This window comes from Elephas maximus, chromosome 1 (genome assembly GCF_024166365.1).
Source record: "Elephas maximus indicus isolate mEleMax1 chromosome 1, mEleMax1 primary haplotype, whole genome shotgun sequence".
Classification (NCBI taxonomy): domain Eukaryota; kingdom Metazoa; phylum Chordata; class Mammalia; order Proboscidea; family Elephantidae; genus Elephas; species Elephas maximus.
The window spans coordinates 11,854,533-11,882,366 of NC_064819.1; the positions used below are offsets into that span (position 1 = coordinate 11,854,533).

The 27,834-nt window shown below is 34.7% G+C and overlaps 1 protein-coding gene across 4 annotated transcripts in view; it reads left to right on the plus strand.

Annotated features, from left to right (window-relative positions):
• The window catches only part of STXBP5L (syntaxin binding protein 5L), a 379,510-nt gene that overhangs the window by 288,992 nt on the left and 62,684 nt on the right, over window positions 1-27,834 (plus strand). For all 4 annotated transcript variants that reach the window (XM_049877576.1, XM_049877583.1, XM_049877594.1 and 1 more), the window contains 2 exons: window positions 1,972-2,123; window positions 24,840-24,905. In XM_049877576.1, coding sequence (XP_049733533.1) covers window positions 1,972-2,123; window positions 24,840-24,905 — 218 coding nt within the window. The remainder of the gene's footprint in view (window positions 1-1,971; window positions 2,124-24,839; window positions 24,906-27,834) is intronic.

The following is a 27,834-nucleotide window of genomic DNA, read 5'->3' on the forward strand; positions in this document are numbered from 1 at the left end:
CCTCTAGTATTTTTCCTGATAAATACTAGCTGTTTTTTGAAGCCTTGGACTCTGATCTGTTTCCTCAACTCATTGTGACTGCTAATCTCTCTTTGGCTTTCACTTTCCTGTGCTTTGGCCTGGGGAATCTCTCCAATCATTAAGCTATAATATTTTTAGGGTTTACTTTGTTCATTAACCTTTTCTCAGGGATCCCATCCTATGCTGCCTGTTGACCAATGTCTGAAAACGTTTATTTAATAAATTTTGTCCAGTTTTTCAGTTGTTTAAGGTAGGAGATTTAATCCAGATTCCTTCTTGACTTTACAACAACCATTCCCTGACTTTTCCAACCCTAAAGCATAACTTTCCAGTAATATTATTTTTAATTCAAAGAAAAGAAGTATTATTTATGATTGCTGTAATACATTCTAGTTGCATAAAAAAAAAAAAAACTCAGTGCTGTCGATATGGGAACTTAATCATGTTTCTAAGCAGAAGTAATTAACTATGTTTTAACATAGGTATTTAAGGATATTAACTTGCTACAGTATATAGTATGTATAATATTGAGTTCAGCTATAATATTCATTTTATATAGAAAAATTTCAAAGTACTTTAATAACAATTTTCTGATTAGACGCTCATAAAAGGCCTGGTGAACTAGATATGTCTGGTATCATTCTCATTACTTAGGTAAAGAAACTAAGACCCGTCCAGATTCATTAATTTTTCTCAAAGTCACATAACCTATAAATAATAGGGATGGCAATAGAACCTAGATCTTCTGACTTTTATAACAGTACTCTTTCCATATCTCAAATTCTGTCTTACTGGAATATGTACAACTCCGTGTGAAGTAGGAACATATCTAGTATGGTAAAATTTTTTTTAACTTGTGTGGACAACATTGTCATCGAGAATAAGCAGATGATTTGTCAGGCAGATTTAATCTAAGTAATAAAACAATATGGAAGTTATATTTAAAAAATGAAACAAACAGTCGCTGTAAAGTCTATTCCAAATCACAGTGACCCTATAGGACAGTACTGAACTTCCCCACATGGTTTCCAAGGCTGTAAATCTTTTTGGAAGCAGACTGCCACATCTTTTTCCCACTGAGAGGCTGGTGGGTTTGAACCATTAACCTTTCGGTTAGCAGCCAAGTGTTTACCCACTGTACCACCACGGCTCCTTTGGAACTTAAAAAAAAATGAGCAAAACAAAGTTTTGCTTAAGAATCATAGCATGTTTAGCTTAGGAAGTAAAAACCACAGATTTACAATTGTTCAGCTAAATGACATGTTATAAATGGAGGAAAAAAAGAGTTAGTGTATGCCTAACGGGTAAGGGGACCTAAATGCCTGCTTTAGGAGAGCTATCTGTTTTAATATCTCAGGAGATTTAGTTAAGATATTAATCAAAAGGTATTTGTCTTTTAACAAATAGGACAAAATGAAGAGAAAAATAAGATTGAGAAAAATTTTTCATGAAAGTTATATTTCTGGTTATATATACTACAGTGCTAAAAAAACTTGGATATCTGAAATTAATTTTTATCAAGAAATCTCGTGTTAAGTACATGCCCTCTACCTGAGAAAGATTTAGAATTTATTCGGAGTCTAATAATTATAGTTTTTGTGAAAAAGGCATCTACCTATATACCCAACTTTTTAATCTTGGCCTGTCTCCTCCTTGTATGGCAAAAGATTTTGTGTGACTCATCTATAAAAGATAAAAGCATATTAAAGGGCAAATTGGATAATTACTAGTTACTGAAAAAATTGCTGATAAAATGTGATCGCAGGTTATCCCTGTTTGCAGTCATGGCTTTCTACAAGGCCAAAGGCGAGGCATCCTCCCTGACTTTACAACCATTGCCTGGCCTCTGCAACACTAGGCATTCCTTTCCAATGTTCTTATTTTTAATCAAAGATGAAAATGATCATGGTTGCTGTGATACATTCTAATTGCATATTTTTTCTCTTTCAGAGTTGCATTTGGGAACTGCAATGGGTTGGCTGTGGTGGATTTTATGCAGAAGACAGTTCTGTTAAGCATGGGAACCGTTGACTTTTACAGATCAAGTGACCTATACCAACGACAGCCACGATCTCCTCGAAAAAATAAGCAGTTCATTGCAGGTAGGAGATATAACAAGATGGTTATGAGCTTGATTAGTTTATCTTTTTTCTTACCTTTGGATTTCTCATCTTTCTTTTCTTTGATGCTATTAAAATGCATGGCAGTCTATAATTCGACATAATTTACAATATTGTGCAAGTAAAATAAATTAGACAGGAACAGTGAAAACACATTGAAAGGGCAAGCCAGTTGTTTAAACTTCAGTCTGTTGTTGAAGTTTCTTAGAAGTCAGTTCCTAAAAAGTGACAAAAAGTAAAGAATTATTGCTATGAGAAAATGACATCTCTTTTGGCAGGACCAATAAGTTGACACATTTAACCGTAAAAGAAAGACTTCCTATATAATCCCGAACTTATGATGTACAAAATGATCAACACTTTTACCAAAATTTCAGCCAATTAAATATTTGGCTTTGTGAACACTGCCAAAATTTTGTTTACTTTCTGTCAACTGATAGATTCTAACTGGTAAAAAAATTAATTGAGCTGAAAGGTTTCCAGGTGGAAATGCACATAAAATGTTTTGTGTTAAAATAATCAATGGAATATTGAAGCCTTTATTAAATATACCCATGCAAAGGATATTTTAAAATAAAGAGTATGTGATGGCAGGTGTTATTTTTCCAACAGCAGGTGTGCCAAATTTGATGTTTGAATATGATAACAAATGAAATTCCTTCTTGGACTAATGAAAAACTACTTGATCTACAGTAATTCCTCTTCTTTCGTTAACCTTCCTCAAACCTCTCCAAGTTGCTAGTTTGGACTTTTCAGTGGCATAAAAACTCTCCTTCAGAACTTGTTATTTCTTTGTTTTTTGTTAGGAATTTCTATTATCCAAAAAAGTCATACTTTTAGCAGTATTTTAGGAGTGCTGAAAATTTCAAACTCTACAGTTTTGGCCTTTACCACTACTGACTTTTGAATAGAAGACAGAATAAAATAATTTTTATATGCCATGTCCCACAAGGTTTCCTGAAGATTAGGAAAGAGAAGTTTGGTTTTTGAAAATTCGTGGACTCTAGGATAAGAAGATATCAGGGTTGCTAGGCATGTTTGCATGCCAAAAGCAGCAATTTAATCAGAAAAGCTATGGACCTTGTGACAACATCTGAGTTATTGGCTGGCTATATCCAGTGGGATGACAAAGCGTCCATTCTGACAAAAGCAATACAGCTGTTATTTAGTTTAATTTAAACTTTTGGAGCCTCTACAATTATGACTAGAGCTTAGAATTTTGATGAATTTAAAATCAGGAAAACCTGTGATGACATTGTAAATATTTCAGTTTGCATTTAGTGTGTCGGGTGCCTACCTACAATGAATACTTTCTTTGCATCATAAAAATAAAACTGTAAAGGCTAAAGGCTCTAAGCTTTCTTTTTAATTGCTGAAGGATAAAGGACAACCACTTTGATATTATTAATGAGGTAATTTATACATATTATTTACAAGCCAAATAGGTTTATGACATAAAAGCATATACTGAGAAATACGCGATTTATAAGACATTTGATTAAATAAAATTACTACAACATTCTCACCATTCATCTATCACCTCTTATTTTCTAATTGGTTTATTTTTCTTAATATCTCCTCTTTAATCTGATTACCAAAACTTGCTGCAATTTCTTCATCTTGGCTGTTCTAGATTCTGGTATGATATCGCTTCCTTTCACTTTAGACTATTTTTCTCTCTTCCCTCTGCCTGCTGCTGATGCTGGTGTTCTGGCATGTTCCAAAGACAACTTTTGCATGCGTGGCCTGTCTAACTTTTATCCTGATTTAACGAAACGGATCCGTACTTCCTATCAGAGTAAGTTCTATAAAGGTTAGGCAAATAGCTTTTTTAAAATCATAATGCTTGAGTTAAATCCATACATCTGTGCTCAGGAATGTGTTTTTCAAAACACATTCAGCATGCATGCAATTTTTTGTTTTGTTATGGAAATGCAAACTGATAATTTTAATAAAAATTATTATACAAGTACTTCAAATTATTATTGTCATGTACCCAGTTACTCATACTCCTGTTTTGGTATTTATTTCAGACCACGCGTACCATGTTTTATTAGTCCAAGAGTCAATGTCTCTTGTTTTGAGGAGGAAATGCCAAGGTGTCCTTGTAAAAAATAAACCCAATATACCAGTATCAATAAGAACTGAATGCTTTCTTTTTTGAAAATGCTGTATCTTTGGCCATTTTATAAAATTATTCTAGCCAGGGCTGCCATATTTGCTTCTTCCAAGGAATTAGTCTTCTTGGAGGTAATTAAGTATTCCTAATTTCTGAAGCTTTTCATTAAAATTGAATACACATACATTTCCATAGTGATTTTAGGTACCAAACACTGTGAAGTGGGTGAATTAAGATCACAAATAAAAAAATGAGTAACGTTAACATTTACAATGATAAAAAAAAAAAAAAAAAAAACCCCAGTGCCGTCGAGTCGATTCCGACTCATAGCGACCCTATGGGACAGAGTAGAACTGTCCCACAGAGTTTCCAAGGAGCGCCTGGCGAATTCGAACTGCCAAGCAAATAAAAATCTGAAAATGACAACTAAGTCAGCAATTCTAAAAACTGGTGCAGAAAGTGGGTGTGAGGGTGTGGCTAAAAGTGCAGATAACACTAGTGATGTTATGGGTGAATATTTATTGATAGGGAAAGATATTTACAATATGTTTATCAATACATTATGTAAAAAAAAGGTAGGTTGCTAAACAGTATATACGAGATGGCCTCATATTTGTATGACGTATGCACATATATACTTGTATGTTGTTTGTAACCTTAATTCTTCAAACCTCATCAGCTTGTAGGTACTATTGGAATCACATCAGTTACAAAAACCTAAAACTTGCCTGGTGTGTCCCCCTAGTTACAAGAAATCAGTTCCTGAGAAATCCTTAAAAAACTTTAGAAGTATTCAGAGGATGACTTACTTGTGTTCATAAATATGCTCTAGTTTTCTGCTCTAGCAAAGTACGCCATTTTGGGGTGTTTGCCACTGCCTCTGCTCCTGCTGCCTTGTGTGAGAACATCGGTAGCCATGCTGCTCCTAAAACAGCATCTTATTAGGTACTATAATAATATTTTGGAAACCCTGGTGGCATAGTGGTTAAGAGTTTGGCTGCTACCAAAAGGTCAGTAGTTTGAACCCACCAGTTGTTCCTTGGAAACCCTATGGGGCAGTCCTACTCTGTCCTGTAGGGTTGCTGTGAGTCAGAATTGACTCGATGGCAGTGGGTCTGTTTTTTTTTGGGTATGTTTGGGTGGGTATGACATGAAAATTATATGAAATTCAATTTTTTTTTTCTATAAGTAAAGTTTTATTGGAACACAGCCATAGTTATTTATTTACATATTATCTGTGGCCTCTTTCACACTGCAATGGCAGAATTGAATAGTTGCAGTAGTAACCATATGGCCCACAAAGCCTAAAATATTCACTATCTGACTCTACAGAAGAAGTTTACTGGCCCCTGCCTTATACCATTCTTTCACATCCATCCGCTGTACCACATAAAGCGTTTCAGGAAAACCTTTTATGTAAATAGTCTCTGGGTAGTTTAACACACGTACTCAGGTTTAGCTTTTTCAAGGTAGAATCTCCTACTTTCTGTCTGTGTGTGTGTGTGTGTGTGTGCGTACCCTCTATACATATAGAAAAAAGTTCTGGAACATGGGATTGTGGATTTTTGTAATTTTTTTCTTTTAGCCTTAATATATTTTCTGGTTTTCCTATAGTAAACATATAATGCTTTTATAATAAGACGAGAGAAAGTGAGGACGGAGGATAAGGAGCAGAAGCAGGCTCTTAGTTCATTAGAATTCAGTGGTACCAACCATGCTGTAAAGGCTAAAGAATTTTGAGAAAAGTTAATACCTCTGATGCTTCAATGATCTTGTATTGCCTTTCAGAATAGAAAGTAGAGTTTTTAGACTTCAGTTCAGTGTTCTCTAAAGTACAACTCCTATCTGTATCTTCAAATGAATTTTCTATTACTCCCCTGCACAAACACTCCCCTTAAACCAAGTATATACACCTTAGTGACTTTATGATTTACTCATACCATCAATCCCTTTATTTAAATGCCTGCAGTGTGTATAGTATACAGGTTTGTAAATAGTAGTGTCTGAACCATTTAATCAGCACTTAAGCCTAGATTCCTTCGTAAGGTTACTTATTTTTATGCATATTCTCTACCTTCCCAAATGCATGACAAGAGTCTGAAGGCAATACCTAAAATTCCTTATATTCTCTACACTCAGCACAAGCCATGAGCTCAGGAAATAAATGATGGTAGTTGGTTAGAGCGTGTCAGTAGGCTCTTTCATGTGACTAGCCAGAGGACTTTTCAGACTTGACAGATAAAAGCAGAACTAGTTACTGGTTCACTGGAATTTTAGCTTTTCTAAACAAAGACCTAACATGTCAATACAGAAGTAAAATTTAGTCCTTAGAAGAGCTTAAAGAGATCCTCCATGTGTCTACCAGTGGGCTCCAAGGGAATGCAGGCAAGCCCTGAAATTTGAAATCCAATTTTCTAAAGTCTTCTTTAGATGAAAAGGGGCAGGTTATTTAACAACTCTGAGGAATATCCCAGAACTTGCCTTTAAAAATAAATTTTATGCAAATCTGGCTTGGGGTTTCCGCATTGCTCCTATTTGGGGAAACTGAACTCACTTTCTTTGAGCGCTCTATCCTGGGACTGTGCTAGGCAGTTTGGCTCAGTTTGTCCATTATATTATTTAATGGTCATTTTAACCCGTTGAAGAGCCACTGAATGGCACAAATGGTTAAGTGCTGAAAGGTTGGTGGTTCAAAGTCACCCAGAGGCACCTCAGAAGTAAGGCCTGGTGATTTGCTTCTGAAAGGTCCAAGCTTGAAAACCCTATAGAACAGGGCTCTACTCTATACATATGGGGTCACCATGAATAGAGTGTGGGGAATGATAGCAGACCCTGTAAAGACAGATCAGAAAAATAAGAAGAAATGAAAGAAAGAGAAGGGTAAGAATATGGGAGGACTAACAAAGAGAGGCAAATAAATAAATATATAATAAAATGACTGGAGAAAGTCAAGAATCAAGGAGAAGTAAGAAAAGTAAGGAATAAGACATAGAAGGAAAGCCTCAAAGGGGAAGAAATAGCAAAATTTTTAATAAACAATAAAAAGAAAATTACTTCATTCAAAAATTATTTATTTTTGTGGACACTAGGCATACACAGCCCTGGTGGCATAGTGGTTAAGCATTGGTTACTAACCAAAAGGTGGGCAGTTCGAATCCACCAGCTGCTCCTTGGAAACCCAATGGGGCAGTTCTGCTCTGCCCTATAGGGTAGTAACCCAGTACAGGGTTTCCCCTATGAGTTGAAATTGACTCAACAGCAGTGGGTTTTAGGTATACACAGGTGAGTGAAACAATTATAGTTTCTCTCCTTAATTTATAAGAGATGATATATAGCTGAACAAATCCACACATATGTATTATAATTTAAAAAAGGTAACAATGTTGTGGTAGAGAAAAACAAGATGAAGTGGCGATGGTGTACCTATTTTTGTACCTGTCTTTGATAGTATTGTCAAGGAAGGGCCTATCTGAGGAGAAAATATTTAAGTGAAGCTTGATAAGATAAGACAGAACCAGCTGAAGCTTTGGACTCCCATTTCTGACTAAGAGTAAATAGGATCAGATTTAACCTCCTGCCTGAAAAAAAAATCAGGCAAAATAAATGAAACACGGTTTTTAAGATATGGCACATCAGGTAATGCAAAACAATGACCCTTGACAAATGGGAACAAAAGAAATGAACCCTACAGTTGCACCTGTTTACTGCCTTAGAGTTTCTAGACTATATCAAAGTGAAGATAAACTCAGGCAGAAACTCCAAGTTGAGGAGATGTTGCTGAGAAATCAGGGATACCAGTGCAGCTAGAGTTCTTAGGACAGGTTAGTGGAGAAGAGAGCTGTACAAGGAGAGAAGCTCAAAGATCTACTCCTAAAGCAGAGTACTGATCAGCACATACGTATGACAAAGCTACTCCGGGACAGGTAACCAACTGAAAACGTTAAAGGGAACAATTCCCAACACTCAAAGGGAATAGTGCTTATTCCCAATAGCCAGACTGGGGGGAAAAAAAAAAAGTGATTTACACCTGCTTCTATTGAAACTGTAATGGAGATTATAGCCAATGTAATCAGGGAGGAAAATCAAATAAAAGCCATCTAGGTTGGAGGCCTGGTGCCACAGTGGTTAAGTGCTCAACTGCTAACTGAAAGGTTGACAGTTCAAATCCGTCAGCTGCTCCACCAGAGAAAGATGTGGCAGTCTGCTTCCATAAAGGTTACAGCCTTGGAAACTCTATGGCGCAGTTCTACCCTGTCTTATAGGGTCGCTATGAATCGAAATTGACTTGATGGCACACAACGACAATAACAAGTTGGAAAGGAAGAAGTAAAATAGTCTTTTTTCATAGACATCATAATCATGAAGAAAATCTGATGGAATCCAGAAAAAGGATAGTACAACTAATGAGTGAATTCAGCAAAGTACATGACAGAAGGACAATATACAAAAATCAATGTATTTATTGTATTTCTATATAACAGCAACAAAAAATACAAAGTTGAAATTAAAAAATATCATTTACAATAGAATAAAAAATATGATGCACCTAGCCATAAAAGAGAAAAAAGTTGTGAAAGATCTGCTCATTAAAAATGAGAAAACATCACTCAGAAAAATAAGGAAGATCTAAGTAAATGAATAGTTGTGCCATGTTAATGAGTCAGGAAACATAATGTCATTAAGATGTTAATTATCTCCAAATTGATCTGTAGTTTCAATGCAATCCCAACAAAAATCCCAGCAGCCTTTTTTTGTAGAAATTGACAAAATGATTCTGAAGTTCATATAGAATTACGGAAGATATAGAGTAGCCAAAACAGCTTTGAAAAAAGAACAACAATACTTGAGGACGAACACAATCTGATTTCAAGGCTTATTAGAAAGCTGTAGTTACCAAAACAGTTTTGTGTTGGTCCAAACATAGACAAATAGATCAATGGAACTGAAGAGAGACTCCAGAAGTGACCTCACACATATATGGACAACTGATTTTTGACGAAAGTGAAAAGGCAATTCAGTAGAAAAAGAATTTTTCTACAACTAAACCCGTAAAAACTAGTGCTTGAGTAATTAGACATCCTTGTATAAAAATTAAAAAAAAAGCTTTGATCCATACTTTGCACCAGATACAAACAAAACAATTAACTCACAATTAGATCATGAGCCTAAATTTAAAACCTAAAACCATACATCTAGAAGAAAACAAGAGAAACTCTTTGTTACCTTGGGTTAGAAAAGGATTTCTTAGATAAGACACCAAAAACATGCTTCATTGAAAAAAAAAAAAAATGGTTAAGTGGACTTCTTCAAAAGTAAAAACTTCTGATTTTCCAGAAGACAGTGTTATGAGAATGAAAAGTTAAAGCACAGATTAGCAGAAAATATTTCTAGAGCTTATATCTGATAAAGGACTTGTATCTAGAATACATAAAAAATTCTCCAAACTCAATAAGAAGAAAGCAAACAACCCGAGAAAAACTGGCCAAAGAATTTGAATAGATCAATAGAACAAAAGAATATATATAGATGACAAATAAATAAAAAGATAATATTTGTTATTAAGGAAATACAAATTAAACCTACAGTGAGCTACCCATACACACCTATCAGAATGGCTAAAAATAAAAAGATTGACCCTACTAAGTGTTGGCAAGAATGTGGAAGAAACAGAATTCTCCTGCACTGCTGGTGGGAATGTACAATGATATAATCATTTGTCAGGTTCTTGGACTCAAGCATGCACTTCCCATATGATCCAGCCCTTTCACTCCGAGTTATTTCTCATAGACAAACGAAAGCGTATGTGCACACAAAGACATCCCAGCTGCTCTATTTGTAATAGTCAAAATTGGAAACAATCCAAATGTCTATCAACAGGTGAATGAGTAAACAAATTCTGGTATTCCCACATTGGTATATTACTCAGCAATAAAAAGAAATGTACCAATTATAAGGGAGTATTTATTTAAAATACTAGGAAATGAAAACTAAGATTTAGTTGTATAGATAAGCAGCAAGATCATACAAATTTCTGAAGGAATTATAAGAAATTCGGTTTGTCTTTTTAAGCAGGGGAATGTTATGCTTTGATTTAGGTTCTTAAAATATCATCCACATTGCTGTGTGAAGAAAATATTGTCCTGATAAGAAAAAGAAAATACTGTCCTTCTAAAAAAGGAAGTAAGCCAGTATACCAGTTAGAAGGCCAGTATTGAACTTGAGGCAAGAAATGAAGATGGTCTTGACTAGAGTGATAACAATGCTGTTGGAGGGAAGTGGATGGATTCAAAATCATTAGCACTTCAGAGTTACCCCTTAACTCAGTGTGGGAGATCAGAGAATGAAATCAAAGATTATTCCCTTAGTCAAAGCTTATTCTCATAGTCAAAACCACTGATACTGTTTATAAAGATCAAGAAGCTTGGGTTTTGGAGGAGTGGTGAGAGATAGTTTAGTTTTAGACGTGTTAAATTTTGGTATGTCTGTCATATATTCAAGTAGAGATGTCAAGTGGACAGATAAACAAATCTGAATATTAGATGAGCACTCTAGGGCTGTAGTTTGAGTCTTTAGTATATCGATGGTATGTAATGGCAGGAAATTACTTACAGTGGTGGAGGGGAAATGGAACGGGGGGAAGATGAATGGGAAAGGGACTTGGAGGGGAAAGGGTTGACATAACTTGGAGGGGAAGGAAGTTCAACTGGCATCTAGTGGATAGAAGTCAGGGATGCTGCTAAACATCCTACAGTGTACGCCCAAAACAGAAAAATTATCTGGACAAAATGTCAATAGTACTGAGTTTTAAAAACCCTGATGTAGGGCAATAGTAATGTAAATATGGCATCTAGAATATGGAGGTTATAGTCCTATTGATTCTAATATGAACTGAACAAATGTATACTATTCAGGCAACACACTTTAAAGGTGAAATAATCAAATTGGAAAATATTCAGAGCAGACCAGTCTATGTGATAAATCATAATTTGGTTAAAAAAAAACTAAAGAAAGTATATGACTGACCATTTATATATATGGAGATATTATGTATTAAGTAATCTAAGGAGTGCTGATATTCTATAACATTTTAAAACATTCATAAGTTGCTATTCAAAATAATAATATTAAATATTACAGTTATATTCTTATAAAGTTTGTTATAAAAGCTGGTATAAGTCACTTCAGCTGAGGGGGTAATATGTTCTGATATTCAATTGTTTCCTTACCACAAAATTTCTGTATCTGTTTTCATCCAGAATTTATTATCTATTTTATGATAAATCACTGTATAAACTTTATAAGTTTAATAGTCAGTTTGCTTTATTTTATTCATGTATCAGACATAGCTTTATCCACATAATCTCACAGAAGTCTTACCATACAGTGCTAAGGGTATTATCAGGAAAAATATAATTATTAACAGTTTCTAGGATAAAATTTTTTTTTAATTTTTTGGTGATGTCATGTTTTTTCACTAATGGAATGGATGCTGAACCATTGTTTATTGGTAGTTTTTTCTTATTTGAAAAAATGAGGTGCCACTTGCCAGTGAGACATATCCATCCCATGTTCCATGAAGCATGTCACACACGGGGACATATCAGTCCCATGGCACATCACACTTCCTGGTTACACTTGAGTCATAAGATATCTTACTCAATTTTCCAAAAATACACATGAAGTACTAAATAAACATTGCACTTGCTGCACATAACTGTCATCAGTTTGAATTAGAGTGGGACATATCGCTACCGTGTTCCATGAAGCACACCACACATGCAAGACATATTGGTCTCATGGCCCAGGAAGTGCATCACAAACTATTTTCACCCCCAGAATAACTTGTTTACTTGAATATTTCCAAATGATAGTAACCATACCTTCCCAACAACACAAAGGAAATAGTAAATATACTTGCAAGCCTTATCTTGCTAGACAGATGCCAAAAGACACAAAAGTTTCACACATCACTCCTCCAGGAAGCATGCCTCTTATGCAAATGTCTCTCAACACTCACGTGTGGTACAGACCAACTTCCTTGTTTTTTAGGCAGTTGTGCCAGTATCCACCATGACACCAGAATGTACTAACGTGGCTCAAATGCCTGCCAATAAACCTCCAGGGGTGGAAAATGTAACATAGGCATATATACACCATGGTCTATGAGAGGGTTAACTTGGCAATTCTCTGCCATGTAACCCTCACCACTCCCAGAATTTTGCTGAGACAGTGACAGTGCAAGTGGACGTGCAAAACAGAAAATTTATGGAGTTTCAAAGTGCTTGCATTTTGGGGTTTTATTATAGAGCATAATCCAAAGGTGAATTAAAACTGTCTGAAGATGCATCCCAACCCCCTCCCAGCACAAAATACTGAGATCAAGAATTAGTTCCTTGGCAAAGAGGATATGTAATTTTGACAGTTGGATTGAGGGGCAAAGAAAGACTTTTTTGGTCCTATTTGAAACCAGAGAGAAACTCAGTTTAGTTAAAACTGGAGTGCATCCTTGCTTAACTCAGTACTTTGTAGAATCTGAATGATTAGCACTTCACTTGACCTGCCTGACAGAGGAAAGAAAAAACAAACCATATATATATATATATACATATATATATATATATATATGTATATATATATGTATATATATATATATATATATATATATATATAAAACTTCTGAAATCAATATCAAAGAGAAAATTTTAAAGGCAGTGGGGAAATACACTCACAGGGACAATACTATGAATAATGAGTGATTTCCCATCAAAAATAATTGAAGTCAGTAGACAATGGAATGATATCTTTTAAGTGCTGAGGGAAAATAATTGTCCATCTAGAATTCTATAGCTAGCAAAATATCTTTCAAAAATGAAGCAAATGCATCTGTCACCAGTAGACCAGCACTACAACAAATGCTAAAGGAAGCTTTTTCAAGTTGAAAGGAAATAAGACCAGATGGAAATTTAGACATACAGAAATAATAAAGAACACTGGAAATGATAAAAACCAAAACCTATTGCTGTCAAGTTGATTCCAACTCATAGTGATCCGATAGGACAGAGTACAACTACCCCATAGAGTTTCCAAGGAGCTCCTGTTGAATTTGAACTACCAACCTTTTGGTTAACAGCTGTAGCACTTAACCACTATACCACCAGAGTTCCCAAGAAAATAATTTTTTTTTTTCTAATTTTAAAAAGTTAATTGACTCTTTAAATTTAAAAATAGCAATGTGGGATATATAGCATATGTAGACGCTAACTATGACGTCAAAAACACAAAAGATAGGAGGGAGTTAAACAGCTTTATACTATTGTAAACTTATTTCAAATAGAGAAGTGATACAGTATTAACTAAAGATAAACTGTAATGAGTTATAGATGCATACTGTAATCTCTAGAACAACCACCAAAAAGATAAAACAGAGAGGTACAGTTAAGAAACCAAAGAGAAGATACACTGGATACTAAAGTATATTTTATTATCTCAAAAGACAGAAACAAGAACAGTAGGGGGAGGGCAGAGAGGACAGATTGAAAACAAATAGAATAATTGTAGAAATAAATGTAACCACATCAATGATTATATTAAATATAAATGAAGTAAACTTTCCAATTAAAAGATGGAGATTGCGAGACAGGGTAAAAAAAAAAAAAACCTAAATGTATGCTATTTATAAGAGATGCACTTGAATTCTAAAAACACAAATGTATTGAAGTAAAGGAAAGAAATAAGACTATCCATAAAAATGCTAACCCTAATAAAGCAGATACAGTTATATTAATATGAGATGAAGTAGATATCAATGCAAGAAGACAGAGAAGGACATTTCATAATTTTAAAATGGTTAGTTAATCAAGAATATATATACATACCATACTGAAAATACGCATATTTTTCAAGTAGACACCGAACATTCACTAAGATAGCCTCAGTCATAAAACAAGTTGTAATGAATTACAAAGAATTGATATGAAACAGTATGTTCTCTGACCACAAAAAAAATTAAATTATAAATCAATAAGAGAAATATATCTAGAAATTCCCAAATATTTGAAATTTGCAACACATTTGTAAATAACTCATAGTTCAGAAAAACACATGGAAAACTTAAAAATATTTAGAACTGAGTGAAAATATAAACACAACATACCAAAATTCGTGCGATGCTGCTGAAGCTATGCTTACAGGAAAATTTAGAACATTAATTGCTTCTATTGCAAGAAAGAAGAAAAATCTCAAATCAGTAATCTAAACTTACTCCTTAAGACACAAAAAAAAGAAGAGCAATGAAACTCAAACAGATGGGAGGAATAACAGAAATCAGTGACACATAAAGCAAACAATAAATTTTCAAAGCTGCAAGATGGATCTTTGAAAAGATTAATAAAATCCTTGCAAAAGTAATCAAGAAAAAAAGAAAGCACAAATAACTAGCATCGGAAATGAAAAAGAGGGCATCACTATGGATTTTACAGACATTAAAAGAATAACACAGGAACATAATGAAAAGTTATATGCTTATAAGTTGGTTATTTAGATTAAATTAACAGATTTCTTTAAATATAAATATAAACCTGTTGCCATTGAGTCGATTCCTACTCATGAAAACCCCATATGTTACAGAGTAGAACTGCTCCATGGTTTTTTTTGGTTGGTTGTTTTTGTTTGGGGCTGTAATCTTAATGGAAGCAAATCACCAGACTTTTCTTCCATGGTCCTACTGGGTGGGCTTGAACCACCAACCTTTAGGTTACGTTAGGTGTTTGCACCCCCCAGGGACCTTGAAATATGCAGTTTACCAAAACTGACACTAAAAGAACTTGGAAATATAAATAACCTCCAGACTGTTTAAAATATTGAATTAAAAAGTGAATACACACAGCAGGCCCCACATGACTTCACTAGTAAATTCTATCAAACATTTAAGGATGATATAGCACCAATTGTATACAAATACTTCCAGAGAGTAAATCTCTGATTATCTGAGACCAGATTAATTTGTTCAGTTTGAGAGCTTGACAAAGACAATATAATAAAGGAAAAGTATAGTTCGGTCTCATTCATGAGGACAGATGCAAAAATTATAAATATTGTATAAATAAAATATTGGCAAATAGAAGACAGACATATATAAGAAAAAAATTATACTCAAGATGAGTTTATCCCAGAAATGCAAGTTTAATATGGGAAAAACAATCAATGTAAGTTACCTGATTAACAGAGTAAAGGAGGAAATTATATAATCATCTCAATACATACAGAAAAACATTTGACAGAATTTGACATTTACTTATAATAAACACTTTTAGCAAACCCGGAATAGAAGAATATTTCCTCAAATGAAGACTGTCTTATGGAAAAACCTATAGTTCACATCATACTTCTTTGTGAAATATTGAGTGCTTTGCCTATAATATCAATAACAAGGGAATGTTGTCCACTCTCATTAGTTTTATTTGGCATTATTCTTGATGACCTAGCGAGTTCAGGAAGCAAGATTAAGAAATAATATAACTAAAGATTTTTTTTTTAAAGATTAGAAAGAAAATATCAAAACTGCATTTAGTTGCCAGTGATATGATGACATAGGTAGAAAACCCAAAGGACTCTACAAAAACAAGTGAATAAGTTTGATGAATAAAAGGTTAGTATACAAATATCAGCTAAATTTCTATATACTAGCAGCAAAGAATTGAGAAATGAACTCTTAAAAAAATACCATATATAGAATCGGCTTTCAGATAGCAGCATGAGGAGCCACTTGGACACATTCTCCAGTGAAAACTACTTTTAAAATAACCATTTAAATTGTCTTAAGGACCTACAGCAAATAGAAGAAAGGTTTATTTAAGAAAATCTTCTGACACTTGGTGAGAACAGTGAGTGTGGTACTTGAACTACAACTCACTCAATCCCTCTACTTTCCCCCAGGTCAACTTGACAAAAGTAGCATTTCAGGCAAGTGCAGGCAAGATAATAGGACTACCTCTCCCCTCAGCTGCATGTCAAGAGATACAGTATCTCACTGGGAGGGGGAGGTCACCAGCATTTCTAATCCCATCCAACTCCAAGTTGAAGAGGTGAAATAAATTTTTGGTGAGTGTGGCTGAGAGGTCAGAGGCTTCCTTCTTCCACCCACATCCATTCATAAGATGGAAGCTCTACTCCAGATAAGCCAAGCCAGGAATATCAGGTCCCTGATCACCCTTGCCCCAGCTTGCTTGTAGGAGAGATTTTCCATTCTGGGAGAGGTAACCACTCCTATCCAATGGACAGATTTGTGACTCATAGATTTTGCTGAGCAGAAAAGGAAGCCCATAACAACAGAGAGCTCTGAAGCTCTCTCCAAAGAAACTATTTGAAATAGAGTGTGGAGAACTTGAAGCCTAAGGGTACTCTCAAAAACAGTGGATATTTTGGTGGTAAGTAATTAAGAGGAGGCTGGTAAAAAAAAAAAAAAAGAATCAGCAACCCTGTAGGACAGAGTAGAACTGCCCCATAGGGTTTCCAAGGAGCACCTGGTGGATTTGAACTGCTGACCTTTTGATTAGCAGCCATAGCTCTTAACCGCTACACCACCAGGGTTTCTCCTCTTAATTAAGGACAACAAACTAAACCATAGGCCAGCTAATTCACCAGAGAGGACCAGGGAAAGAGACAGCTAAGTATAGCCTTCCTGGGGTCAGAATAAACCTCAAAGACTAACCTCAAAAACTGTACGTGCTTGAATTTAATTGGATCAGACTATGGAGCAATTTATGCCCAGGGCATTATTTAAAACAATAGAGCAATCACCTATCAATTAGTAGAGCCTAAATTTTTTTTTTTTTTTAACAGCTAGGCATGATGCCAACAGAGGTAAACACCTTAATACAGTGATAGGGAAAGAGACAGGCAAAGAGAACCCTGCTAAAACCACTGCCATCCCAGGATGACTACACCATTGAGGAGCAACATCAAAAGCTTCAAACTGGGGGGGGAAATACACTTCACTATTGTAAGTCTAGCCTATCCACTAAACAAATAAACATGCAAACAACAGCAACAAAAAGAAGCCCAGGAGAGAGGGGAGAAGAATCAGTCACAATTGGTACCATACATTACCTAAAATATCCCAGGCATTAACAAAATTTTACAAGACATGCAAAGAAACAGAAAAATGGGACCCCCTTCACAGGAGAAAAGTGAGGCAACAGAAACTGCCAGTGAGAGGACCCAGATGTTGGAATTAACAAAGACTTTAGAGCATCCATTATAAATATGTTTAAAGAACTGCAAAACACCATGCTTAAGTAAAGGAAGCAATTATGACAGTCACATCAAATAAAGAATATCAATAAAGGGAAATTCTTTAAAATTAGAAGAACACCAAAGAGAAATTCTGGAATTGAAGAGTACAGTAGGCGGAAAGAAAAATTTGCTAGAGGGGCTAAACAGTAGATTTGAACGATTAGAAATAAGAGTCAGAGAACATGAAGATAGATTGATAAGAGACTCTGTGTTCTGAAAAACAGAAAAAAATGATGAAAAATTAACAGAGCCTCACAGAAAGGTGGGAAACCACTAAATGCACCAATATATGGGTAATGGGACTACCAGAAGGAAAGGAGAGAAATAAAGGAACAGAAAAAAATTTTTGTTGAATATGTAATGGCTGAAATTTTGGCAAATTTGGCAAGTTAACACACATATGATAAGCCCCAGAACAACCGCTAGGAAAATAACTCAAAAATATAGTGGAAAAACATTGAACAGATTAAAATGTTATACTAGAAACTATTCACTTGTTGCCCCCCCAAAAGACATGACAAAAGAATACCCCTAAAAAACCAAACCCACTGCCATCAAGTCAGTGCCAACTCAGCAACCATATAGGACAGAGTAGAACTGCTCCATAGGTTTCCAAGGCTGCAAACAGACTTCTTTTTGTGGAAGCAGACTGCCTTTGTTCTGCAGAGCAGCTGGTAGGTTTGAGCAGCTGACCTTTTGGTTAGCAGCCGAGTGCCTTAACCGCTGTGCAGTAAGACTCCCTAAAGAAGGAATGGACGGTCAAAAAAGACATTAGACACACGGACAGCAAAAAGTAAAATTGCAGATGTAATGCAGGTGTATCAATAATATTAAATGTGAATGGATTAAACAATCTAATCAAAAGGCAGAAATTTTCAGACCGAATTAAAAATTTTTATGTACGATCCAACTGTATGCTCTCTAAAGGAGATATACTTTAGATTCAAAGATACAAATATATTGAAAGTAAAAGGATACAAAAAATACATCATGCAAGCAGCAACCATGAGAAAGCTGGAGTGGCTATACTGATAACAGATAAAATATATCTTTAAAACAAAAAATGTTACGAGAGATAAAGACTGACATTTTGTGTAATCAAAGGTGAATCCATGAAAAAAATAAAGCAATTATAAACATATGTATACCTAACACTAAATCTTCAAAACACTGAATTCACGGATGGAAGGGAGAAGTAGAAAATTCAACAATAATTGCTGGAAATTTCAATACCCCACTTTCAATAATGGGTGCAAGAACTAGGCAGAAGATCAAGAAGGAGATAGAAAACTTGAAAAAGACCATGTATAAGACCTCCATACAGAAATCTACAAAATATTTTAGAATTTTTTAAAATCATATAAATGGGAGGGAATACCATGTTTATGGACTGGAAGACTCAATATTTTTAATATGTCAGCTCAACCCAAATTTATCTATAGATTTATCACAGTCCCAATAAAAATCTAGGATATCATTTTATAGGAATTTACAAGGTGATTATAAAATTTGTATGAAAATTCAAAAGTATCTAGAATAACTAAAACATTCTTAGAAAAGAACAAAGTTGGAGGATTTAACTACTGGATTTCAAGACTTCCTATAAGCCTACATTATATAAGATAATGTGGTATTAGAAAAAAAGCTGAATAATTTATTAAAGAGAGAATAGTTGAAGGACTTAGTGGGCAGAAATGCTTTTTGGAGAACTGACTGGGGAAAATAGAATTCAGTGGGGACATAAAGGAACTGTCTTGCCAGCATAAGCAAAGGATACAGAGAAGAAAAGCTAACCTGCAAAAGTAATTCAATTCCTTTCCCTCAGACAGTATCAGAGAGGTCGTTATTAGTAATACACCCTTTACTCTCCATTTTGTAACACACACACTATGCTCACATTTCTTATTAATTACTGCCGTTAGAGAAGGAACTGTTACCATTTTACTGACCACCATATCTGTACTATTGCTGGGGCGGATTATCCAATAGGCAAGGTGAGCACGGTGCTTACCTTGCTTACCAGATCATCTGTAGTGAATAATTTCACATTTTTTCACCACATCAAAGACTCTGCTCGTAGGTATGGCTTGTATCTGTCTCTCTCCCAACCCCACAGCACCTTCCTAAAGAATCAAAGCCTTTTTTTCAAATTTATAATTGCTGACGGGGCAGATAACCCAGTAAGAAAGGTAAGCACAGGCTTACTTATGTTTACTTACTTATCTGTTTTGAACAATTTCACATGGGTTCACTACAGGTTAGTAAGCAGGCACAAGTAAGTCTGTGCTTACCTTGCTTACTAGGTCATCCATCCCTGACTATTTTTGTGTAACAAATCACCCCAAACTCAGTGATGTCAAACAATAATTATTTTATTACACTCAGGGATTCTGTTATCAGGGCACAGTAAGGATGGTTTTTTGGGAACTTCAGATGGGAAGACTCAAAGCGAGGAGTGACTTAAATGACTGGGGTCTGGATTCATCTGGAGGCTTCTTCAAATACATATCCAGCCCCAGGACTGGAATGACTTGAAGTCTGAACTCAGCGTGTCGACTGGAGCACCTACACATGGTTTCTACATGTGTCTTGGTCTTCTAACAGCATGGCAGCTTGTTTCCAGAAGACAGTGTACAGAGAGAGAACCTCCCAAGAACAAGCACTTGAAGCTATCTAGGCAAAAGCTGTATGATCTTTTATGACCTGGTTTCAGAAATCACAGAGCATCATTTTCTCTGTGCTCTGTATAAAAAGCAGGAGGCATAGCCCCACTCCTCAATGGAAGGAGCATCAAAGAATTTGGGGGCCATATTTTAAAACTCAATATCTCATGCCTGATATAGAGCTTGGCACATAGTAATTATTCAAAACAATATTTGTTGAAGCAAGAAAGGAACGGGCAAGTTTGAGTTATGGTCTGGAAGACCTGAATACATAAGGAAAGTGTTAGAAATGTCTTTTAGGTACCAAACCAAAACCTGTTGCCATCGAGGTCCGTTCTGACTCATAGCTACTCTATAGGACAGATTAGAGCTGAGTTTCCAAGCAGCCACTGGTGGATTCAAACTGCCAGCCTTCTGGTTAGCAGACAAGCCCTTAACTACCGTACTACAAGGGCTCTGTCTTTTAGATATATAAGCAGAATTCAGCTTATACTGTTGTACTATATTTTCTAAAAATTTCACTCAAGTATTGTGATCCTGTAAGTTTCAGGAAGACTAGGTCCATAACTAAAAGCTGTCTGCCATGAGTGAGACATTTCAAGTCTGATGTATTTTAAAAATTCATGTATGTCTTGATCTAGGTGCTGGTTACATGTATGTGTTAACTTTGTAAAAATTTATCAAGTTATATACTTAAAATTTCTGTACTTTTATGTATGTATTTCATAATTCAACAAAAATCAGCAAACGTTTTATGCTTATTTTGACATTAAATATTTGCCCAAATCTTTTATTAAAATATATTTGCTAGTATTATGTATAGCATATATATCTGTCTTCTCTAGAGTACTCATATTCTGGTTAGAAAAAGCATGGAATTAAATTAAAACTGAGATTAAATAGCATGCATTTATGGTAGATTTAACTTGAATTATCTGACCTCCGTCAGTGTTTTAGCAGAAAAAGCTTAATTGAGAGTTTACCCAGTTTTGTTTTTAAAATGATTAGTAAGGGGGTAAAAAATAAGGTGTTTCAGTATTCTATGAAGATTTGGGGTTGAAATGACTGACCCTCTATGTGAGATGTCATGCTATAGTGAAAAGACTATTGAACTCTTTCACAGGGAAAGAAAAAAAAAAAAACTTTTGCACATAAATATTTATTACAGCACCACTTAGTAAAAGACAGGAAAAGCCTAAATGTTTTACAAAAGAGCAGTGTTAAGTAAAAGGAGGTCCCTGAGGGGTGCTAACGGTTTGCACTAATCTACTAACAAAAAAGTTGGCAGCTCAAATTCACCTAGTGGCACCAAAGAAAAAAGACTTGGTGTTCTGTTTCTGTAAAGATTATAGCCAAGAAAACCCTACAGAACAGTTCCACTCTGTAACATACGTGGTAGCCATGAGTTGGAATCAACGTGTCGGCAGCAGATTTGGTTTTTGGTTTGGTATAAGTAAAAAGAAGGTGTATCCTTACAGTGATATGATGAAATTTTAATGAAATGGGAAAATTGTTTATGAAATAGTGTTATGTGGAAAAATCAGAATATGAACTGTCTTAATTGAATTAAAGTCGTCCTGGGAAGAAAAAAATAAGCCAAACTATGACGAAATTCTGTATAGTTTTTATCCACCCCCCTCGATTTTCTGTATCTTCCAAATTTTGGGGGACAAATATTACTTCCATAGACAGGAAAAAATGTTTGTTTTTAGATGATTGCTTTGAATGTTCTATATAGATTAAATGATGATAACTATAAAAATACTTAGTTTATGGTTTGAACACATTTGTAAATTGACAGATAGGAATAGTTTTATTATTAGCCCCACATTGAGCAGGAAAGCAGATGAATTCAGCAGAAACTAGGGAAAACAACAGATTGAATAGACAGACAGCAAGGGGATAGAAAAAATGGTAATTTTCAAATATCTGAAGTTTTACCCTTTAACCACCTTTTTATTTTAAAATTTTTGATGGCATTCTTTCTAACATACACTTCATATTTTTTTTGAGTGTTAAACATATTGTATGTAGTAACCAAATCCCAACTCTCATACCTCCTAACTGTGTAACCTTGGACTTTTTATGTAATAGCCTCTGTATTCCTTTTTTCTCACAATGGGGAAATAGAAATTTAATCTATTTTTTTTTTTTTTATATATTGTTAGGTCTGAAAGAGAAGGTATGAAAGATGAGATAATTTATATATTTAGCAGAGTATAATGTACAAAATAATAAGTATAGTTATTATTATTATTGGAAACCCTGGTGGCATAGTGGTTAAATGTTGGGCTACTAACCAAAAGGTCAGCAGTTCAAATCCACCAGGCACTCCTTGGAAACCCTGTGGGGCAGTTCTGCTCTGCCTTATAGGGTTGCTATGAGTCAGATTCGACTTGACAGCAGTGGGTATTATTATTATTACTATGAAGAACACGTAGCAGCACATCAGACATTCAGTAAATTAAATTGGCTAGATTTATAGTGATGCTGTCAAGTCTTTCTGATATCTTTAAAATACCCCCTCCTCTATTACATTGTCCAAGGTCAGTCATTAGTTATTATAGTTCCTCTTTCTGCTTCTTATACTTCTGGCTTCTCCTTGTCTGTTGTTCCAAGTTACTTTTCTTAGTGTTTCTACTTCTAATAGTCTCCATCCTCTATAGCCTCCTGCTTCTAATTTGCTGTCAGATAGCAAAGTCTGTTTAAATCAGAAGACTCAAGGAGAGCCTGGGGTAGTTCCGTAGCTCCTCTGTAGACCAACATTTATTGCTTATTTAGTCATGGCCTTTTTCCTGTGCACTTAGTACACTTAGTATTTTTAGAGTTAAGACCGTGTTCAAGATGGTTCAGGTCGATGGATATCTACTTCCAGATAAATAATTATATCAATAAATATTATGAGTATAAATAGAAATTTAAGGATTGGATAAGCATGAAGTTAAATGTCTTTAAAAAATTCAATGAAGTAAAAATTATGGAAAAATAAGTCTTGCTGTTGGCACTCAAAACTATTTGAGCAGTTGAAATAAATATTAATACAGAATAATATGGTATGAAAAAATCTGTACTGTAAGTTCTGGGTTCTATTTAAACTCTGTCACTGACTTAGGTCTGTGACCTTGAATAAGTAGTTCCAACACACTGAACTTAGGATTTCTCATCTACAAAATGGAAAGGTTGGGCTATGTTATCTCGTAGAAACTCAGAATATTTATTACAGAGGAAAAAGCATATGAGACTCTCCAACATGAATGGGAACACCATAAGGAAGGACATTTTGCAAACAGTATAGGAACACAGACTAGCAGAGAGTAAGAATTACAAAGGTTTATTCATCTGTCGTGCCTGTCCATATATTTTTCTGGGAAGTGACAGAATAGAAAATAAGAAATATCTGAAATAAGAGAAAAAATACTGCTTACTATTTTTTTTATAGGAAGGAATTTAATGCCAGTGAACGAATCACTTAATATGTTGTGTACAATACTCTATTTTTATAAATAAATATAAATTTAAAATTTGTAGCATCTCTCTCCTTAAAGATCTTTTAAAAGCTGATAAACACTTCTTCTGAAGGTAGAGGATTTGATTTTGACTCGGTCCTTTTTAGCAGCCCTGGTGGCTGAACAGTTAAGCGCTTGGCTGCTAACAGAAACGTTGTCTGTTCAAACCCACCCAGCAGCTCCACGTGAGAAAGCCCTTCTTTGATACAGATTACAGCCTAGAAAACCCTATTGGGCAGTTCTACTCTGTCACATGGGGTCACTGTGAGTCGGAATCGACTTGACAACACCCAACAAGGTCCTTTTTTTTTTTTTTTAAATAATTTTTGTGCTTTAAGTGAAAGTTTACGAATCAAGTCAGTCTCTCACATATAAACTTATATACACCTTACTATATACTCCCACTTAAAAAAAGAAAAAAAAAAACTAGTGCCATACTCCCACTTACTCTCCCCCTAATGAGTCAGCCCGCCCTCTCCTTCCAGCCTCTCCTTTTGTGACCGTTTTGCATCTCCCCTCTAGGCAGGAGATGCCCACATAGTCTCAAATGTCCACCTGATGCAAGTAGCTCACTCCTCATCAGCATCTCTCTCCAACCCATTGTCCAGTCCAACCCATGTCTGATGAGTTGGCTTTGGGAATGGTTCCTGTCCTGGGCCAGCAGAAGGTTTGGGGACCATGACTGCCGGGATTCTTCTGGTCTTAGTTAGACCGTTATGTCTGGCCTTTTTATGAGAATTTGGGGTCTGCATCCCACTGTTAACAAGGTCCTTTTTAAAACCCTTCTATTTTTATTGCTCTAGGTCTATTTTCAGATGAAACTAGATCACCTGTTTAATATTGAATATTCTTAAAGTAGCTGTTTCATATGAAAATAATAAGAAATTTTCTCTTTCCCCCTGCCGTGTTCAATTACTCTTTGTATGTCAACCAGTTATTGCTCATTTTTCTTGTATCACTTGTTAAATTTTCAGAATAAGTGTCATAACATGGGCATGGGAAAATAGTTCACTGGGGGAAAAAAAAAAACCTTTTTAACCTTGTAGGAATTGAGAAATCAGAATTACTTAGGAAGCACTAGCAAAGCTGATCTCATTTTTTTATATCTTATTTTCAGGTTTAACTGAGCTTAATGACAGTCCAGTTCCCCTGGAACTTGAACGATGCAAGTCTCCTACTGCAGGTAAACGTACTTGGTATTTTTCAGGTTTCTGGTAGTTCACTGCAGAAAGCTATTGCTTTATTTTCATAATTCTTATAATGTAAAATTCATAATCTTACTAATTAGATATGGTTTAAAAAAACCAAACCCATTGCCGTAGATTCAATTCCGGCTCATAGCGACCCTATAGGTCAGGGTAGAATTGCCCCATAGGGTTTCCAAGGAGCGCCTGGTGGATTCGAATTGCCAACCTGTTGTTTAGCAGTTGTAGCTCTTAACCACTGCGCCACCAGGGTTTCCAGATATGGTTCAGTCTCTGAAATTTAACCGTAAGCACATTTGATTCCAAAATCAAATAGAAATAAACGTCTTTAAAAATATTTTAGGCCCAAAAAAATTAAGATCAGAGGAACGAGTGTAATACTTTTAAGATGTTTTAAAGGAAGATTATTTCTCAGATACATAAATAATGCTCAGTAATTATCAGAATGAAAATTGGTAAATTTACAGAAACTCTTCTCTTATGGCTGGAACTGATGTAGGGGGAAACATATACTATAGGCACAGCTGTAAGGGATGCCGTCCATTTGGACCAAAGTTTGGAAACACGTATTAAAGGTTTTTAAAATGTGCATATCTTCTAAGAATTTATTGAAAGGAAATAATTGCAAAGAATCTGAAAATACTGTTATTATGGCATCATTTCTAAAATAGAAAAACTGAAACAAAGCTGAAAGCCTTGCAACAGACATTATGTGCTGAAGTATTATGCCAACATGAAAAATAATGAGGAGATATATACATTGAAAAAGAAAAAAAAATGATACTACAATATGGTGTGAAGTAAAATATCAGGATAAAGTGTGACCCTGTTAAAATATATAAAATGTGTGAGTTTTAAGATTTCTCTGAATAAGCCTACATTTAAAAAAAAAAAAAAAAACATTAACAGTAGAAATCTTAGTGGTAGGATCATGAGTGGTTTACTAATTTTTAATTTTTTTATTTATCTGGTTTTTCTGATTTTTCTATAATGAATTTACAGTAACTTCGTAGAATTTTTTTTGCTACCATCTCTATTTTTTATTGTAAATATATGTGTATTTATTTAATATCATGTTTAATATAATTAATGTAATTGTTGCCATTTCAAAATTTTTTACATGTACAATTCAGGTATATCTTTGACACTGACCTATAGCTCTATTTTCTAGAGGATCAAAAATTTATCATTTCTTTTTCTTTAAATTATTTATTTTTATTTTAACCTTGTGCAAGTTTATAAAAATTTATTAATATTTTTATAAAACAATGAATTTAGATTCTTAGAAACTCATTTAGAATTACATTTCTTCAATTTACCCATCCCCTCAGGTGGTGTTTTTTTTTCCATGTTCTTCAGGAATCTAGGCTAAATGGAATCTGTTGTACCCTGTGTAAATGTTTGTTTTAATCATATCCTTTTAATCCTTATTTTACTGCTTAAAAAAAAGTCTCATACATTATCTTTTCTTGTACACTCCCATTGACATTATTCTAGGACAGATATTTATTATCTCATACCTAAGGTATCACGAAAGTGTTCTGGCAGGGATTTCTTTCCATTTCTCTCTTACAATTCACTTTGCATGACATGATGCAAAACTAATCTCATTAAAATATTACCACCTTGTTTATAATTTTCCACAGTCATAATTCTGTATCCTTTATCAAATTTAAATAACCCATTTCTCATCCATAATCTGAATTTGAATAACAATATATTTATACGGTTCAAACATCAAAACAAAACGGAGAGAAAACTCTCCCTACCATACTGTTCCCAGACATTGTATCCATCTTCCTGGGAAATAACCATTATTATTAGTTCTTTTTTTTATTATTAGTTTCTTGCTTATCCTTCCAGACAATTTATATTTGCAAACAAACCAAAAAGGCATATATTCTTTTTTGCTTTATGCAGAGTAGTATATCACATGCATTTTACTATACCTTGCTTGTTTCACTTCAAAGTGAAACCTCTTTCCATTTCCTTACAGAAAGCACCTCCTCATTCTTTTTTACAGTTGTATGATATTCCATTATATTCATGTAAAAATCATGTAGTATAGTTTATGTCCAGTGTTAAAGGATATTTAGTTTGCTACCAATCTTCTGCTATTACAAACAATACTATAGTGCCTAAACTTGGTACAGATCTCACTTTAAATGTGCGCTGGTATATCTGTGAAATAAATTCTTAAAATTGAGGTCAAAGAGTATATGCCTGCCTAATTTTCATAGATACACCTAAATTGCTCTCAACAGGGTTTACTACAATTTTCTCCCCTTCCAGCAATAACATGCAAACATTGGTTATCAATTTTATGAATTTTTGCTAGTCTAAGAGGTGAAAAGGATACCTCAGTGTAGTGACAATTTAACTTTTACACGAGTGATGTTGAATACACTTCCATGTTTTTAAGAGCTCTTTAATTTTTTGTTAATCTAGTTCTATAACGGCAGTGGGTGGGTTTTGGTACATTCTTTAGCATTAATCACTATCACTTGTTTCATATTATGTTTTCTTCACCTGAATTCCACCTTTTTTTACTATTAATACCACAAGTTTGCTGGCATACCTTTGCTCTGTCTCTCTTTTTTTTTTTGGCAAACTTCTTTTCATTGAGGTATAACATACAAACCAATAATGCATAAATCTTAAGGGTTCAGCTAGGCTGGTTTTTACAAATTAATGCACCCATGTGAACAATACCTAGATCAATATAGAGAATGTTACTTAGAACCCCAAAAGCTTCCCCCAGCTCCCTCCCAGCCATTAACCCCCACAAAGGCAACCGCTATTCTGACTTATATTACCATACATTGATCTTGCAGATTTTAGAACAGCATATGAATGAAATCATACAGTATTTACTCTCCTGTTTCTTGCTTATTTTGCTCAACATTA